Source organism: Chaetodon auriga, chromosome 11 (assembly GCF_051107435.1).
Source record: "Chaetodon auriga isolate fChaAug3 chromosome 11, fChaAug3.hap1, whole genome shotgun sequence".
NCBI lineage: Eukaryota > Metazoa > Chordata > Actinopteri > Chaetodontiformes > Chaetodontidae > Chaetodon > Chaetodon auriga.
Genome location: NC_135084.1, coordinates 10,766,731 through 10,784,580, shown reverse-complemented (window position 1 = coordinate 10,784,580; position 17,850 = coordinate 10,766,731). Strand labels below are relative to the sequence as shown.

General features: G+C 42.4%; 2 protein-coding genes across 2 annotated transcripts; both read left to right on the top strand.

Annotated features, from left to right (window-relative positions):
• The first annotated feature begins 1,748 nt into the window (after positions 1 to 1,748).
• LOC143327960 (calpain-2 catalytic subunit-like) lies at positions 1,749 to 7,962 on the top strand. The gene is made up of 21 exons (XM_076742671.1): positions 1,749 to 1,985; positions 2,594 to 2,663; positions 2,882 to 3,000; positions 3,094 to 3,227; positions 3,334 to 3,502; positions 3,601 to 3,684; positions 3,796 to 3,881; positions 3,977 to 4,051; positions 4,218 to 4,378; positions 4,461 to 4,630; positions 4,722 to 4,733; positions 4,885 to 5,096; positions 5,308 to 5,344; positions 5,568 to 5,633; positions 5,734 to 5,791; positions 5,889 to 5,953; positions 6,068 to 6,136; positions 6,233 to 6,311; positions 6,925 to 7,041; positions 7,157 to 7,215; positions 7,301 to 7,962. The coding sequence occupies exons 1-21, from the start codon at positions 1,749 to 1,751 to the stop codon at positions 7,322 to 7,324; spliced, it is 2,103 nt and encodes a 700-aa protein (XP_076598786.1). The 3' UTR covers positions 7,325 to 7,962.
• Positions 7,963 to 8,449: 487 nt separating this feature from the next.
• LOC143327954 (calpain-2 catalytic subunit-like) lies at positions 8,450 to 15,247 on the top strand. The gene is made up of 21 exons (XM_076742661.1): positions 8,450 to 8,688; positions 9,290 to 9,359; positions 10,058 to 10,176; positions 10,269 to 10,402; positions 10,494 to 10,662; positions 10,757 to 10,840; positions 11,075 to 11,160; positions 11,968 to 12,042; positions 12,176 to 12,336; positions 12,477 to 12,646; positions 12,761 to 12,772; positions 12,918 to 13,129; positions 13,235 to 13,271; positions 13,357 to 13,422; positions 13,506 to 13,563; positions 13,654 to 13,718; positions 14,452 to 14,520; positions 14,611 to 14,689; positions 14,841 to 14,957; positions 15,038 to 15,096; positions 15,181 to 15,247. The coding sequence occupies exons 1-21, from the start codon at positions 8,452 to 8,454 to the stop codon at positions 15,202 to 15,204; spliced, it is 2,103 nt and encodes a 700-aa protein (XP_076598776.1). The 5' UTR covers positions 8,450 to 8,451; the 3' UTR covers positions 15,205 to 15,247.
• Positions 15,248 to 17,850: the final 2,603 nt, after the last annotated feature.

Below are 17,850 nucleotides of genomic sequence, written 5' to 3'. Positions count from 1 at the left end.
GAGACGATGGGTGATGTCTATTTGATTGTTTGGCATTAACAACAGTACATTCATAATTAATCATTCGTGCCGCATAAGCCCAGTAGTAATGCACTATCAATACTAGCATAATACAATAGCCACAGTGACTAACATAAGAAGAGACATAAATTGTGACAGAACTATTACGAATGTCTGCAAGTGCTTATATGACCCCTCAATATATGCTTTCATTAGAGTGTCACTGATGTTTTAATGCTGATCAATCACTAACCACAAGCAGTTGAGCAGTATGTCAGCAAACTGCCTCCAAAGATCAATAACCAAGAAGTTCAACAAGGGTTTTTTTCTGCTTGGCCATTTTAGAACAAGACAGCAACTTGGGTTTGTACATATATAAATGAAGGACTGTGTCCTTCTTGTGTGCCTCATGCACATCATCACTCACATGGTTAGTACTGCACCAGTTTAACTAACTTAACGTACCACACAGAGAGCTCAATGATCGCAGTGCACATACAGGAAATATGCTCCCTGTGAATAACCACAAGTATTGTGTCTAAAGCTGAAAAGCAGATGGCTAAGGTTGTTATTGACACTCATTTGTTCACGGACAAGACTGTGTACATACAGTATTCAGTGGTCTGTGACCCACCCTTCCTCCAGCTTCTCACTGTAGTAATGACAGCTGGTTTTGGAGGCAGTGGATAACTTCAGGTGTGGAGGTTGGAATTTGAAAATATGGTACTTGTGTGTTACAGAGGCATCTAATTCAGCCCTCAAATCAAGAATAGTCAAAGGGTTGTTCTGCGAAATGCTTTTGGTTATGTTGCGGTGTCCATATAGAATTGTAAAAGATAGAGGAGACTTTTTCTTCTCATGGACTGTTTGTTTGCTATTGTCTGCACTCTGGATCAGAAGATCATTAGCTGGCACTAAGTCCTCTGTAAGTGACAGTTGTAGTAATTGTCTTTCCTGATAAAACTTAAACAAGGGTGGATTCACTACCATTCACCGCCATTTCAGTATGTCCTTATTTACTATGTACGAGGTTCTTCTGAGGCTTACTAATATATATGACTCATTTTTTTAATAAAAACAAACAATGTTGTGTTCAACTGCTGAAACACCAGTGGAGCTCCTGACTAAGCCAGCTAATCACCAACATTGAAAACTGCTTGACAAAGGATTAGTGTTACTATACCTAGCACAGAGGATGCAAACACAGAAAAAGGATATAAGATCACACTTTGGCTGACTGGGCACGAACAAAAAAAACACAGGCTCAGTGTTGCAATGTCATTCATAACCCATTGTTATTCTTGCTCAATTTAACACGTGCTTCATTTCATGCATTTAAGTTTGCCTTTCACAACCCTCAACTATATGTACTACATGAATCCCTTCCAGCCACTCTTGGAGAAAAACACTTCAAGACAATAGATGCAATACACTGCCCACCCCAACCACATACACATGCAGAATCAAGACGATGCGATGAGAGTGGTGCTGCCTCTAGGTGTGTCCCTGTTTGCATTTTGGCTGTGGTCACAGACATCCCATTGCAGATTTGCTCAGGGTTGCTGCTGTCTACTTTGTTCACCTCACCTGTCCACTGGAGGGCCCCACCCTGTCCTCCCTTTGACCTGTGGCAACTATAAAGTAGACTGGGACAAAGACACTTCTGGATTTTGCTCAGCTGTTGGGAGATCAGCTCAGAAACAGGGAAATCACCACCCAGGGAGTATACACACACTTAACAGGAGAGGATGACATCCACGGCAGATCGACTGGCCCATCAGCTGGAGAGGGAACGAGGCATCGGCACCAACCAGCATGCAGTGAAGTTCTCGAAGCAGGATTATGAAAGTCTGCGCCAACAGTGTCTGAAGAGAGGACGTCTGTTTGAGGACAACTGCTTTCCAGCTGAGCGCAAATCACTGGGCTACAATGAGCTGGGACCATACTCACCCAATACCAAGGACATCGTTTGGAAGAGGCCAACGGTAAGTAGCCACTGAGAAGAAACACACAGCAATGAGAACAACAATTTGACACTGTTCGTGCTGTAATGTTACGCTGTGGTTGGTGACTTGCTAATTGGGGGTTTATTTTTTACTTGACTATTTGATCTTTTCAACCCAAAGGAAAGCAGAAATGAAGACAATATATTTGAAAATTAAAGAAGATGTAACTACCTTCTGATCCATCTGCATCTGGATCAGATGCTTGAACTTAAGCCCCAAATACTGTTCTATCAGGGAAAAAAGTGCAAAATATTCCATTCACCACAGGACTATTCAAAGTGATTCAATAAGCTCTGAATATTACTCAGTAATCTGTGAGGATTTATTCTGCCTCATCTGGGCTTGACCTGACATGATCTTGGACAGGTTTTTGGCTGAAGAAAGCAGCTCATCATAATCATGGATCATAACAATACTGCTGTACGTCTGAATTCTTTTCATGGGTGTATTTCACTTTGGCGTTTTTTAAGAAAGACCTCAAATCAAAATCATTGGATGGTATTTCTTCCTACCATCTCCGTAGTGTGATACTAGACGATGCATGGAAATGTTTCTCAAAATGTGTGACTGTTCGTTGCTCTTTATAGGAGCTGTGCCCGAACCCAAAATTCATTGACAACGGAGCCACAAGGACGGACATTTGCCAAGGAACTCTGGGTCAGTGAGGGGAAATGAGTGCATGAGCGAATGGGTGGATGAATAATGGGGAACCACAAACATCCCTGGTCGAAACCCTCCACCCATTCTGCCATTAAGATTGTTAGAAGGAATTATCACAGAGGGGGTTTATTGGCTCATGCTGTTCACAGCACTGCTCCACCACCTTGAACACCATACATCTCAGAACATGTTCTGTATCTGCTTCTACTGTGCAGGTGACTGCTGGCTTCTGGCTGCAATTGCTTCACTGACTCTAGACCAGCGAATCCTGGCTCGTGTGGTGCCCCCTGGACAGAGTTTCACTGAAGGTTATGCTGGGATATTTCACTTCCAGGTCAGACAGCCTTTCCACAAACCCTGACCTTCCAGTGGAACTTTGCAGTCTGAGAGGTATATGAGTTTATTGATGGTAGTATTTTTGTCTCAGTTCTGGCAGTTTGGTGAGTGGGTGGATGTGGTGGTGGATGACCGTTTACCCACCAGAAATGGAGAGCTGCTGTTTGTTCATTCAGCAGAGGGTTCAGAGTTTTGGAGCGCGCTGCTGGAGAAGGCCTATGCCAAGTATGGATTGTTCCTCTCATATCTTTTGCTCCATCAAAACATTAATGCAGTAAAAATGTAAAATATATAGTTGGTGAGTCTATTCGCATCCCTCTGCGTCTGACAGGGTGCAAGGCTGCTATGAGGCCCTGGAAGGAGGAAATGCTATTGAGGGTTTTGAGGATCTCACAGGAGGAATCGCAGAAGAATACCATTTAGACAAGGCTCCACCAAACCTCTTCCAAATCATGCAGAGGGCCCTGAAGCTGGGTTCACTGCTGGGCTGCTCTATTGACGTGAGTCTTCTTGTCGTTCTGATTTGCATGCAAACAAACCAACGGTGGTACAGTGCTGATGTGATCAGTTTGACAATGTTTGTTCTTGATGTTTTCAGGTCACCAATGCTAATGAGACAGAGGCAGTGACAGATCTCAAACTTGTTAAAGGGCATACATACTCAGTTACTGGTGCAGAAGAGGTATAGACTTTATCTAGACCATCAATAGTAAGCTGGGAATTTTTGTCCTGTTTTTTTTTTTTTTGTTTGTTTTTTACTGCATGCAAATTACATTGTTGCTCTCTCGCCCAGCTTCATTCTCAAGGCAGCCTGGTTCAGCTGCTCCGTATGAGGAACCCATGGGGTGAGGTGGAATGGAATGGGCCATGGAGTGATGGGTGAATAATTACATTCTAGATCCATTAACCATCAGCTACCTTCGGTTATTTCCAGGATTTTTCTAAAAGCATGATTTTTTAATAATCACAATTAGATCCAATGAATGGAACCTCATCAGTAAAGAGGAGAAATCAAAGCTGAACCATGTGGCTGAAGATGGAGAGTTCTGGTAAATACATTGTCTTTAACTTTATTACTTGTATAAAAAAACTGTAATACTATAGATATTTCGTTGATGCTGTAATATGAATTGAGCCCTGACACCACCAAAGCAACTATCAAGGCTCAGACCTGCTTGAGAAATGTTCTTTGTTGAGAAATGTTCCTCTGCTCAGGATGTCCTATTCAGACTTCATCAAGCATTTCTCTATGCTGGAGATCTGTAACTTGACCCCAGACACGATCATGAGCGATGAAGTGGGCCACTGGAACCACTACCAGTTTGAAGGGATGTGGAGGGTTGGCTCCACTGCTGGTGGCTGCCGAAACCACGCATGTAAGACAAACCATACGCCTGTCTGAGCAAGAAGTTCTGTTACACTACCTCATATAAAGGATGACACTTCTCTGCGTTCCAGCCACATTCTCATCCAACCCTCAGTTTATGGTGCGTCTGGAGGATGTGGATGATGATCCTCTAGATGGGCAGGATGGGTGCACCATTGTGGTGGGACTGATGCAAAAGGATCGACGGCGGCAGAAGAGGCTTGACCGCAGCCTTGAGACCATTGGCTTTGCTATTTATGAGGTGTCTCTGAATTATTCGATGTTTCATCTGAAACCAATACTCAAATTACTGACAAATTTTTTAAAGTACTTTGTCTGTTTCCTTTTTACAGGTCCCAGATAAGGTCTGTATTTGTACTCTTACATGCCAGTAATGATGCCTTTCCACAAAAGGACATTTTTAAAAGCAAATAGGCATCATAAGTACCATGAGTATTGCTTGATTGCATTGTCAGTTGTTGGGTAGCATTCCAGTAATCTCCTGTTAATCTTCAGTACAAAGGCCGCAGCAATGTTCACCTGGGTCCAGATGTCCTGCTGCTGCAGACAGCAGTGGCCATGAGCAGCACCTTCATCAACAGGCGAGAAGTGTGCAACCGCTTCAAACTTCCTCCAGGAGAATATGCCATAATTCCCTCGACCTTCGAGCCTCACAAGAATGGCCGCTTCATTCTCAGGGTGTTCTCAGAGAAACAGGCTGCAACCAGGTATCTGTGTTACAGTAACATACAAGCAATCGGTCTGTCTCTGGGGTAATGTAGACCTCAGACCTTTAGCTTATACAGCCATCTAGTGGACAAAGCTCAGACATCAGCTTCTTCATTTGTCTCAGAATAGTCACCGTTAAAACTTACCATCAATGTTATTTTCTTGCACACCAACATAGTGTGCTCAAGCTCTGCATTTATCTTTCTTTAGCCCACTGGAGGAGGAGATTGATGCTGAAATAGAGGAGGTGAGATAATCTACAGATTGATAAACTGCTCTTGCATGCATTAATGTGAAATATACACTTTTTAAAAGACATTCTTTTCCTAGAGCTGAGATTGAAGGAAATATGCCACATTAAATTGCTCAATGCTTTATATACACCAATATTTCGAAAAACCTCAGAGCTGAAGAGCCAGTGCTTTTATTGATGATGGTGACATAGACTGATCTGTGTCTTTCCCTTACAGGAGGAGGTATCTGAGAGTGTCGTGGATCCTCATTTCAAGGAACTCTTCAAGCAGATTGCTGGCAATGTAGGTAGAGCAGAATGAGAACTGACAGTGAATTGAATGCATAAACCGCTGTAGACCCGGATTACATATTAAAACCTATAATGTGCAATTTTTCAAACAGGACATGGAGGTATCGGTCTTTGAACTGGTTAAAATTTTGAACAATGTCGTCTCTCACCGTGAGTACATGGAGATCCTACATATATTGACGTACAGCAGTTTAATTTCCACTGACTGAAGAGATGGAGCCAGCTGTGTTTTGACACTTTCTTGCAGGGTCTGATATCAAGACAGATGGCTTCAGCATTGAGACAGGTCGCCTCATTGTCAGTCTGCTGGATGTATCCTCTTTCAGGGATGAAAAATTGTCCTCCCACAGTTGGCTTTGGGTGGGATTAGATATGTGAATGATCAGTTAAATCAATAAGCTTTTTATAAACCTTAACATTGTCCAGAAAGATGAAAGTGCCAAGCTGGGACTGATGGAATTCCACTTGCTTTGGACCAAAATCCAGAAATACCTGGTAAGCTGTGTGTATGTGCTTTGAAATGAGTGTTGCTCATGTTGGAACCCCTGGCTGTATCTGTTGACACAACACATGGGCACCTGTTCAATATAGGAGATCTTCAAGAGTCATGACTCAGACAACTCTGGCACCATGAGCTCCCACGAGATGAGAGGCGCCGTCACTGGAGCAGGTAACAAACTTTATCACATGAGGAATCTCACACATTGAAATAGACCAAATATCCCCATTAAACACTTTAATATTGAAACAAATAATTCAAAATTATAGCCATGGTCATTTATGTATTCTAAAAGACATTATTTCCATTTTATTATTACTATACAGCTTCTGACATGCTTCATTCAGTGATAATGTTTGCTTTTGTAATTGAATAAAAATGAGATATTTAAAAATAATGCCTGCAGACTTCAGTTATCATTGAACAGAGTGTTCCACTATGGCGGACATGCTTTTTAAACATAGTACCTGTTGCTTGTGTTTTGGGATTGTGTCTGACCAAACAACTGCTTGTTGTTGTGTGTGACATGTGACTACAGTTACTGGGAGACTGGATGAGCCAGTTCAAGGACTCCCTCCTCCCTGCTAATAAATTTCATTCATGTATGCTTGCCACGGGAACAAAGCAAGCGAGGGCGAGGCTGCGTAACATAATTCTTCCATTATCACCCGGCTAACATCAGGCACCTTTCAAAAGCCCAGGAACAGAAAAATAATCTGCATGTTTGAAACTGATGCTACAAGCTGACAGGAAATAATAAGCAATGGATATTTTCCCTCCCCAGGTTTCAGCATCAACAGTGCTGTGCTGCAGGCCATTGTCAGTCGTTATGCTGATGCTCAGTATGCCATAGACTTTGACAGTTTTGTTGGTTGTCTCATTAAACTGGAAATGCTTTTCAGTAAGTCAGCAGACACAACACTATCGCTTCCATATATCTCATATTGATCTGTATGATCTTAGAGCTGTGGCATGTTTATATTATTCCTACCTTATTTTTTCTGCCTCTCAACCAGAAATGTTTAAGAGTCTGGAAAGTGCTGACTCTGGGAAGATGGAGCTGGATATGCAACAGGTATGTGGGAGACTGACAAAACCTGCTGGTTTGTTGGCACTTGTACTTTAGATAGCTTGTTTGATCATTCTGTGTCCTCTTACAGTGGCTGTGCCTGGCAATCTACTAACTCTGGAGACATGGCGGCTGTCGGTGCCTCATCCAGTCACTGCTGTGGATCTTCTTCCAGCCAGGAGACTCAGCCCCTCCTCTTCTCTCCCTAGTTTGCATGTTATCATATCCCTCTCCCTCTTTGTATTTGTTTGTTCTGCGGGTGAGTGACCTGTCCTCTTACCATGTCACTGTGGTGGAGAGGATGGGTGTGGCTCAGATCCTGCTCGGTGAGCAAAACCTGAGGCAGCTCACTTGTCATCCTGGATCCATCCTCTTCACACATGTTTTACAGTCTACATTTTGTCCTCATTATTGTATATGCTATGCTTTTTTGTTGTGGATCTTTTCTTTACAGACAATATATATTGCTTGTCTGTATGTCCAGAAGATAATAGAACACAAAAACTCAATAATTAAACCCAGTTACATACACTCTCCATATGTTCCACATTCTTGAGATGTATTATGATATTTAATAATGATATTTGCTAAATATATACATGGAATTTCTTTAGTTTTTCCAAAAGTTTTGAAATGTTTGTATCATTCATGTGTAATTTTTGTGTGCTGTAGGGACAAATTCGGTTTATAAGTTGGTGTTTCTGCTCTTTCAGCTGTCAAATCATAGAAAATAAAGAAACTAAGAAGCCATGACCTCTGGACTGTCTCTCTCTCTCTCTCTCTCTCTCTCTCTCTCTCTCTCTCTCTCTATATATATATATATATATATATATATATATATATATGTATGTATTTATGTAATATTGCACAGCTCAGACAAATGAACTGTGCCTCTGTTTGTCTTCACTGTTTAATTGCAGTGGCTGTGGTGTTTAGTGGGGTCATATAAAGTGGAAATATACTGAGGTTTTTTTCCACTGATCAAATCTTTTGTGGACCAGCACCAAACATCCATGTGGACCACATCTGGGCCGAACCTGGGCCATCAATCAAAGCCAGATGTAGAGTAGGCTGGATCAAGCAGGTGGCCAGAGCAAGTTTGCTGTCCTGTCTGGTATGAACAATAAGGGGTGTGGAGACAGTTGAGCTGCAACACAACACAACAACACAGAGCCTGTCCAACCGCACACACCCACAAGCAGACAGTCGCAGACAGACACAGAGTCTTGCAGTCTTTTAAAAATGTCCGGCATTGCAGCTAAACTTCAGCACAACCGAGAGAAATCTCATGGGATTGGATCCCACTCTCATGCGGTGAAATACCTCAACCAGGACTTTGAATCGCTGAGGGCAAGCTGTCTGGAGAGAGGACAGCTGTTTGAGGATGATTGCTTCGAGCCTCTTCCCTCATCCTTAGGCTTCAATGAACTTGGACCAAATTCCCACAAAGTCCGGGGCATCAGCTGGAAAAGACCTATGGTAAGTGTAACATGTAGCTGGTAACAAGTGCTGACAGTATGTAACATGTGGCTGCAGTTACTTTGCATACTTGAAAAATGCAACTCCTGGGCTATATCAACTCAGAAGATTGAACTATTTTTTAAAAGCTGGAAATGAAAGACAGACTGTTTCCATCAATGACAGCACAATGTTTATCTGACCATATCTTACTTTGAATAAAGGTCTGTAGAGATACTATGCGTAATATCTCTGTCATATACTCTTTTCCAGATGAGAAGTGACTCAGCTTCACACTTTATAATGAATGGATAATTGCTGCACTTTTGTTCCTGCTTATTCACATTCCATTCAAGTTTTATATTGATCCTATCCACAAATAAGGTGTGTCTTATTATAAAACAGTACAGCTGTGACTGAATGCATTTGCACTGGGTGTGAATGAGGACATTGTTGTCTTGCAGTGTGTCAAGACTCAAAGATCTACTTTTTTTTTTTTTACAGTATCAGCAAAACATAACTGTCCAAATGAGGATGGATACAGTAGAAGAGGATAAACAGCAAGTGTTGATGTGAGGAAGCATTACAATTAGACTCAACTCTGACTTTTTTTTCTTCTCAGGAATTGTGTTCAAATCCACAATTCATTGTTGAAAAAGCTACCAGGACTGATATTTGTCAAGGGGCACTTGGTGAGACACACACACACACACACACACACACACACACACACACACACACACACACACACACACACACACTCTCTCTTCCAACAATGTCTGTTTATCAACTTTTATAAACTGACCAACATTAACAACGTACCTTTTGCTATTTTCCTACTGAATCACATTCAAATGCATTTTGATGGCACGATTGCATATTTACAGTATTTTACAAAGAGCACATATATTTCCATCCTCAGCAATTTGAATGAATGATTTTGCATGCTAATCTTAGAGCGTCACAGTTAGCAGATATGGATATCACACCGGTGTAGCTCTGCACATGTTGACTCGTGTCACTTCAGTGTCATCTTGTGTAGTTTTCATCTCAGGATTGTGCTAGTTGTTTCGTAATTTCATACCACTGGAAAAAAAAATCCCAAACCTCAAAACTTCTCCAATGCCTGTGTACTGATGTCAGCTGTCACTGTATACAAAACATCTTGCAGCAACACCTTCAGTCCTCTCTGTCTACACCCTCTGGTAGAATGCACACAAATGTGGTTGAGACAGAGTCGATTGCAGCTCTGAGCAATGAGAGATGACACAATAACCATGGCTTTGCACAACTGAGGTGTGATTGCAAACAAATTGCATGCCAAGTATGTTTTGGAAATGAGTCCTAATCCCAAAATGAGACTTCCGTTCATTCTAACACTTGTGTTCAGGTGACTGCTGGCTTCTGGCAGCTATCGCCTCCTTGACCCTCAACAAACAGGTTCTGACTCGTGTTGTCCCCCATGACCAGAGCTTTGAGGAGAACTACGCTGGCATCTTTCACTTCGAGGTACGGTGCATGGGCACACACCACAGACTCATTGTCTTCAAGGCAAAGTGGCTCAAACAGGTTTGTTTTTACTAATTGTGTCTGGCTCTCAGTTCTGGCAGTTTGGTGAGTGGGTGGATGTGGTGGTCGATGACCGCTTGCCCACCAGAAATGGAGAGCTGCTGTTTGTTCACTCAGCAGAGGGTTCAGAGTTTTGGAGCGCACTGCTGGAGAAGGCCTATGCCAAGTATGGAAGCATGGAACATCTGGATAGCTTTTTGTTCATTTTGGTATGTCTTTGTCTGGTCTAGTCGTCCATTAACTCATTTTCTCTTTAGGGTAAATGGATGCTATGAGGCCCTTTCTGGAGGCAGCACCACTGAGGGTTTTGAGGACTTCACCGGAGGCATTGCTGAGCGGCATGAACTGAGCAACCCAGATCCCCACCTCTTCAAAATCATTCGGAAGGCCTTGGACAGAGGCTCCCTTCTGGGATGCTCCATTGATGTTTGTTTGAGCTCCTTGTTTCACATGTGGTGAGGTTGGTATCCTTGTGGTATCTGGTAGTTTTTACCTCACAAGCTTATCCTCTCCGTTCCAGATTACCAGCTCAGCCGACTCAGAAGCTGTCACATATCGCAAGCTGGTGAAGGGCCATGCTTACTCAGTGACAGGAGCGGACCAGGTGAGGAAATGTATTCGTCTGTATATACACTGCACAGATCATCCAGGTAAAAGTGAAGCTGCTGTAGCCACCATGTTGTAGGCTCTAATACTGTTACTCACTGTTACTCACTGATGCTCACTGTTTGGTGAGGTATGATTTATTTGCTGGTTTTAGCCCTTTGCTTATATTGATGTTGTTATTTTTGTGTCTTTTTTCTGGTTGAGAGTAATTAACACGAGTATTCTGTGTCAGGTGGAGTTCAGAGGAGACATGGTGCAGCTGATCAGGATTAGAAACCCATGGGGTCAGGTGGAGTGGAATGGAGCCTGGAGTGACAAGTGAGTATTGTGTGTGATTTAATGGTAGGAAATGCAATGAATATGCTCATATTAGCTCTAGCAGTTATCACTGGCAGCTATTCCAGAGCAATACTCGAGTTTTTTAGCCATGTTAGCAGCATGTGGCACTAGGGATGCTTATGCAGGTTAGTGAGTGAATCCACATCTTTGGTTCAGACCTGGATATTTAAGCAACTGGTTGGATTACCATGATAACTAGTATAGAAATTCACATTCCTCAGAGGATGAAACCTGATGACTTTGGTGCTCCCATACTTCCTGTGTGCTGCAGGATGAATTGTACTCATTTTAGTGATCTTTTAGCTGTTCATCCAGTGCATCTAAACTAACGACGTTCCCATCAGCCTCAGCTTTTTTGTGTTTGTGTGAACAGAGAAAAGAGATGGAACAAGCAAGTATTCTTTTTGTCTCAGGCTTTAACCAAGTGACAACTGACGCTGCTGACTAATCAACCAACGTTATGTTTTCAAATTACATTTGAACTGAGCAGCTTCCAACTGTTTTCTGTTGTTCATGAGAGGACCCAACCTAAATGAAACATCCTTTGTTTGGACAGTGTATGTGTTTATGTCATGGATGTAACACACAGAGACACACCACACCCAGTGGAATGGCTGGTAAATCCTGTAATAAAAACACTCTGGGTTTAAAGCTTATTTGACACTGTTCAAGGTGTAGGTGCAGTGTCTGTGGGTTAGGTGCAGGCCTGCAGTTTATGTCTCCCATGTTTAAACCCTATCATGTTGTCTATTTCTGACTCGGAATGTATTGGTGCTTTTTTTCTAGTTCTTCCGAGTGGAGATATGTGAGTGATGATGATCGGGCAAGGCTGACCAACCGTTCTGAGGACGGGGAGTTCTGGTAAACCTCATTGAAACTACTGTTCTTCTGCTTCGGGGTTCCTGCTCTTATTTAATGAATACTCCAGTGAAAGGAAAATGATGTGGTTGGTTCTATTTTCTTTTTATTTCCCTCATACTTTTTTCACCCACAGGATGTCATTTTCTGACTTTCTGCGCCAATATTCTCGCCTTGAGATCTGCAACCTCACTCCTGATGCCCTCACAGGTGATGAGTACAAGAAATGGGCGGAGACAGAGTTTGAAGACACGTGGAGAAGGGGAGTGTCAGCTGGCGGCTGCAGAAACTTTCCAAGTACGACCAGTTTCTAAATGTTCCCTCCAGATTTGAATCCAGCACTGGTGCATGCGTGTCATAGGTGAACATACAGTGCATCTTGGTTGCTGTACAGTGCTGGTGATCAGCTCCCCGCTAACCCTTGCTTCCCTTCCTAGATTCCTTCTGGATGAATCCCCAGTTTATCATAAAACTGGACGAGGTGGATGATGACCCTGACGATGGCGAGGAGGGCTGCACCTTCATTGTGGGCTTGATGCAGAAGAACAGGCGCCGCATGAGGAAAATGGGGCAGGACATGGAGACCATTGGCTTTGCCATCTATGAGGTGAGGAGCTGCTTTTAAGATGACAGTGTCAGTGATAATACTCATGTCAGTAAAGATTGCATTTGCAGCATTTGCACCTACTCTGACATTTGACTGGTTCTCTTCTTTTTCTAGCTGCCTGAGGAGGTATGTATTGCTGGGAACACAGATTTTTGTTGCATCAGTGAGAAAATTGGATCATGCAGGTATTTACACAATCTAAAAAAGTGAGCGGTCAGAGGGAAGGTAGAGGACGCCCTCGTGACTGCACTGCATGTGTGTCATTTTCCAGTACTCTGGCGAAAGGCAAGTGCACCTGAAGAAAAACTTCTTCCTGCGCAACCGTTCAGCGGCGCGCTCCGAGACCTTCATCAACCTGAGAGAGGTGTGCAACCACTTCTGTCTTCCCCCTGGAGAATACCTCATCGTCCCCTCCACCTTTGAACCCAACAAGAACGCAGACTTTTATGTGCGGGTGTTCTCCGAGAAACAGGCTGACTTCCAGTATGTTCTTTTCACAATTACAAGTGCAATTTCATAATGACAAACAGTACGAATAATCATAGCCTTCACAACGATCGTGTAACTTTGACCTCTTGCCACTTTTAGAGAGATCGATGATCCTGTAGACTGCCATGTTGAGCAGGTAAAATCATATCTCTTTATTTATACAGCTTAATATTCTAATCATATTTTAACAAAGGAAAAAATGATTACTTTGTCATCTCTAGATTGATATTGATGAAGATGACATCAGTGACAGATTCAAGAAACTGTTTGGACAGCTTGCTGGACATGTATGTACACTTCGGATTTGCTGCATTATCATCATTACCTAAAATCATGGTTCTTATGATGTACTGTGTTATATGCTTTTTAGGATGTGGAGATTTCTGCATTTGAGCTGCAGAGAATCCTCAACCGAGTGGTGGGGAAGAGTAAGAGAAATTATTTATTCTTCCAGGCGAGTTCATGCATGTGCACGTGACACTCACAACAATGTGTGCCTGTGTTTTATCCATTTTCAGGAGATGACATCAAAACCACTGGGTTTAGCCTGTTGACTTGCCGCAACATGGTCAATCTGCTGGATGTATCCTTCTTCCTTTTGTATTTTCCTTGAAATCGCTTTAAAGGAATAGAGTGACATTATGGGAAATTCTTTTTATCCGCTTTCATGCTCGAAGAGAGCAGCTGTTTAGTCAAGCTTAACACTAAGTCTGAAAGTAAGTGGAGAAAGCTCGCCCGGCAATAATTAACATGTTGTATCTTGTTTGTTTAATCCTTACAAAAACCAAAGTGTGAAAATGACAAATTGTGGTTTTACAGCGGCTCATGTGCCAGACTACTTGGCCTCAGAAATATTCAGACAAATAATATCCCATAAACCCACAATTTGTCGTTTTTAACACTCAGGGCTTTGTCTGGATTGAACAAATAAGATTAGTAAGTAATTAGTGAGCTTTAGAAGTGTTGGTAGGTGGATTTTGTTGCTTGGACAGATCAAGGCTTGCTGTTTTCAGCCCTTATGCTGAGCTGGGCTGAGTGCCTGCTGACTGTGGCCATAGATTTAGCATACAGGCATGAAAGGGGTATCAGTTTTTTTTTTATCTAAACTGTGAAATAAAAAAGTGAATAAGCACCTTTTCTAAGATGTCAAACTATTCCTTTAAGGCTGGAAATACCATGTTACTCCTTACTGTCTGACAATATTTTGGATATGAGCATGTCCAGCCTTTCACTGATGTTTTATTTTATACATATTTCCCACAAATTTGGCACAATTTACAGTTGTGCTTCTGCTTTCCTTGACACACTCCTCAAAGAAAGATGGAAGCGGCAAGCTGGGACTGGTCGAATTTAAGATCCTTTGGACAAAGATTGAGAAGTTCCTGGTGTGTTCCTTATTTGTTTGTGTTGACATTAACATACCATGTGCAGCAGGATGGTGATGGTGCATATTGACATGCTGGGCTCTCCTTTAGGATCTGTACAAAGAGAGAGACGCAGACCAAAGTGGCTGTATGAGCTCCTCTGAGATGCGGATGGCTGTTGAGGAGGCTGGTGAGAAATCCATTTCACAAATGACACTTTTCTCTACACTCTGTGTCTTCTACCCTGTAAAGAATTTGAGGAACAAGCGGCTGGAGCCTGTTGGCTAGTTTGTGTTTTTCTCTGTTGTGTGCTGTTATAACTCATCTCTGCTTTTCCATAGGTTTCTCTCTCAACAACCCTCTGCATCAGATAGTTGTGGCCCGCTACACTGAACCAAACCTCACCATTGACTTTGACAACTTTGTGTGCTGTCTGATCCGCTTAGAGTCACTCTTCAGTGAGTTCTCTGTCATTTTCTTTACCAACATGCATGCAGAAATGACGTAGAGTTACGATATTTTTTTGTATTTACAACAGACACCTTCAAGACCCTGGATGAGAATGAGTCTGGTGTGATAACTTTGGGTTTTATGGAGGTAAGAGATGCCACAATGCCACAAAATATTAAAGCAGCGATTCATGGACCAGACAGTGATCAGCGCTTGTGTTTCCATCCACAGTGGCTGAATCTGGCGATGCTGTAGAGGAGCGCCGACTGTGACCAGCTGAAGAATCCAGACTTGTGTTGAAGAGTCACCATGTCTGAATGCGCTGTCAGTTTGTGTGTTGTGTAGCTAATCAATTGTTAATGATCTTGATGGAAACTAATTTCTATGAATTTAATTATCCGCAAACATAATAAAGCTACAATGTTGTACAAAAACAAATCTGTTTATTAAAAGAGATCTCCATTTTGTGCAGTATGTATGTCCACTGCACTGAGAATGTTCTTGTGTTGATCATTTCTTTCTGTCCTCTCTGCTCTGTCAAGTGCTCCAAGGAGTAGTTTTTGGTGGTTTGGTTTGGTTAGTTTTTGCTGAGAGCTACATGAGAGCATCCTTACCACTGCGTGTCTGTATGGTAAGTCTGAAGCAAAGCCAGCAGCTGGCTTGCTTAGCTTAGCAAGTGCTGATGAGCAGATTTTTCCACATTTGGACAGATCAGGCTAGCTGTTCCCCTCTGTTCCCACTCTTTATGCTATGCTAAGCTAACCTGCTGCTTAAATACTGCTCAAAGAAATGAAGGGAACACTTGAATCTCTAAAATCTAAATCTTATTCAAGTCGAAAATCTTTACTGATGTACATTGTATAATGTTTAAAACACGGTCAATGGAAACCAAAATCATCAACCCATTGTGGGCGGGATTCAAAATGACCCTGAAAATGAAAATAAAAAAATGGAAATCACAGGCTGATCCAACTTGCATGAATTTCATCATGGTAACTCATTTGACTCCCAGTGTGTGTGGCCCCCGCATGTCTGTATGCACTCCCGACATTTAGGTCAGGCAAGCGTGATGGCCAGTCAATGGCATCAATGCCTTCGTCATCCAGGAACTGCCTACAAACCCAAGGCCCACTGCACCAGCGTAAGGTCTGACAATCACTCTGAGGATTTCATCCTGGTACCGAACAGCAGTCAGGGTACCATGACATGACATGGAGGTCTGTACGACCCTCGGGATATGCCTCCCCAGACTATCACTGACCCACCGCCAAACTGACCATGCTGGACGATGTTACAGAGAGCATAATGTTCACCACAGCATCTCCAGACTCTTTGACTGAAAACTAGAGAAGAATCAGTCAGAAGGATACGGAGAGAGCAACTGTCTGTGGCCACCGCATGCAGAACCATCGCCTTTGTGGGGATTGGATTGCTTTTGCCTCTCCGCTGCACCTGTTGTCACTTTCATATGCACCAAAGCAGGTGTGATTAAGTCACAATCACTTGTGCTTCCTAAGTGGACAGGTTGATATCCCTGAAGTTTAACTGACTTGGTTTTCTACTGTGATGATCAAGTGTTCCCTTCATTTTTTTATTTTATTTTATTTTATTTTTTTGAGCAGCGTAGCTTCCTATATTCACCATAAATCTCACCTAATTCATGGCAAGAAAACAAAAGCATATTTTCTAAAATGTTGAACCATTCTGTGTGGCATCTCCTCCCTTTTCTTTGGTATCAAGTTCTGTGCAAGCACATACAAAAAGCCTCTGCAATGAAAAAGTTCACTTCACATTGAATTGCAACATCAACATACCTCTGATGATACTTTTTTCTAGCATGCTTTAGCAAATTATTGTAAACCTTGGCCAAACAACGTCTATTAATGGAAACTAGCTAATTACTTTTGGGGTAATTATTTTGAGTGGCACAATTGTAATAATCAACGGAGAAAATATGACTGACCACACCCAATAATAGTGCAATAACCTTGAAACTTGAGCCAAGGTCAGAACAAAAGCGTTTTTTTTTCTCCGTACATGTTTAGAGTACAGTGAAGCAAAGTTCCATACCTTAAGAAAATGACTTAAGAGTCAAAACAATTCATAGAAAAAAGGACCTAAAAACTTTGTATAAAGAAGCTAAAAACAGCTTTGGCAAAGTTAAAGTGTGATGTGCAGACTCAAGTGACTCCTAAGTGTAAAACAAAGACGCAAAATGCCCCTCTTAAGGTCTGATTAGCCAATAGCAGGCCTTGAAAGTAACTCTTCTTATATACCAGCTCAGGTTGTTGGTGGCAGATGGCCTCACTGTCCACAGAGTGATTTAGACATCACATTACATAATCCAAAAGCAGATGGCCAGTTCAGTGCCTTTCTATTACCAGTAGATGTCAGAGTTTTCATGGGTTTTGATTTGCTGCTTGTGGGCCGAACCTGCAACGTGTTTGCAGCAGCATGAAGTTTTCAACTGACAGAGAGTTATGCAGCAGCCATTTCCTGTTGTGTGAGGTTCGGGGTTGAATTTCCCTTTGACTGCCTTGAAAGGTCGCTGCTGGCTGCCATTAGCTCCGTCGGCAGGCCTTACCACAGTTATGATGATAAACCTAAAAACAACCCTCAGAGAGCTTTCTGTAGGTACCTCTGTCATAAAGACAGAGTGTCAGCTATTTCACACACACACACACACACACACACACACACAAACACACTTTTTCAGACACAGATTCCTGTGCTTGCAGTGCAAGTGTGAACAGGCATACTACGATGTGCTGTCATTCAGGCACCCTGCTTTTTGGAACAGGAGGTACTCCAGATGTGGACTCTGACTGTCTATAAACCACAAATCCACGCAGGGGAAGCAAAGTCACTGTGAAGCTGAAGCAGAGTATTTGCATTTCAAAG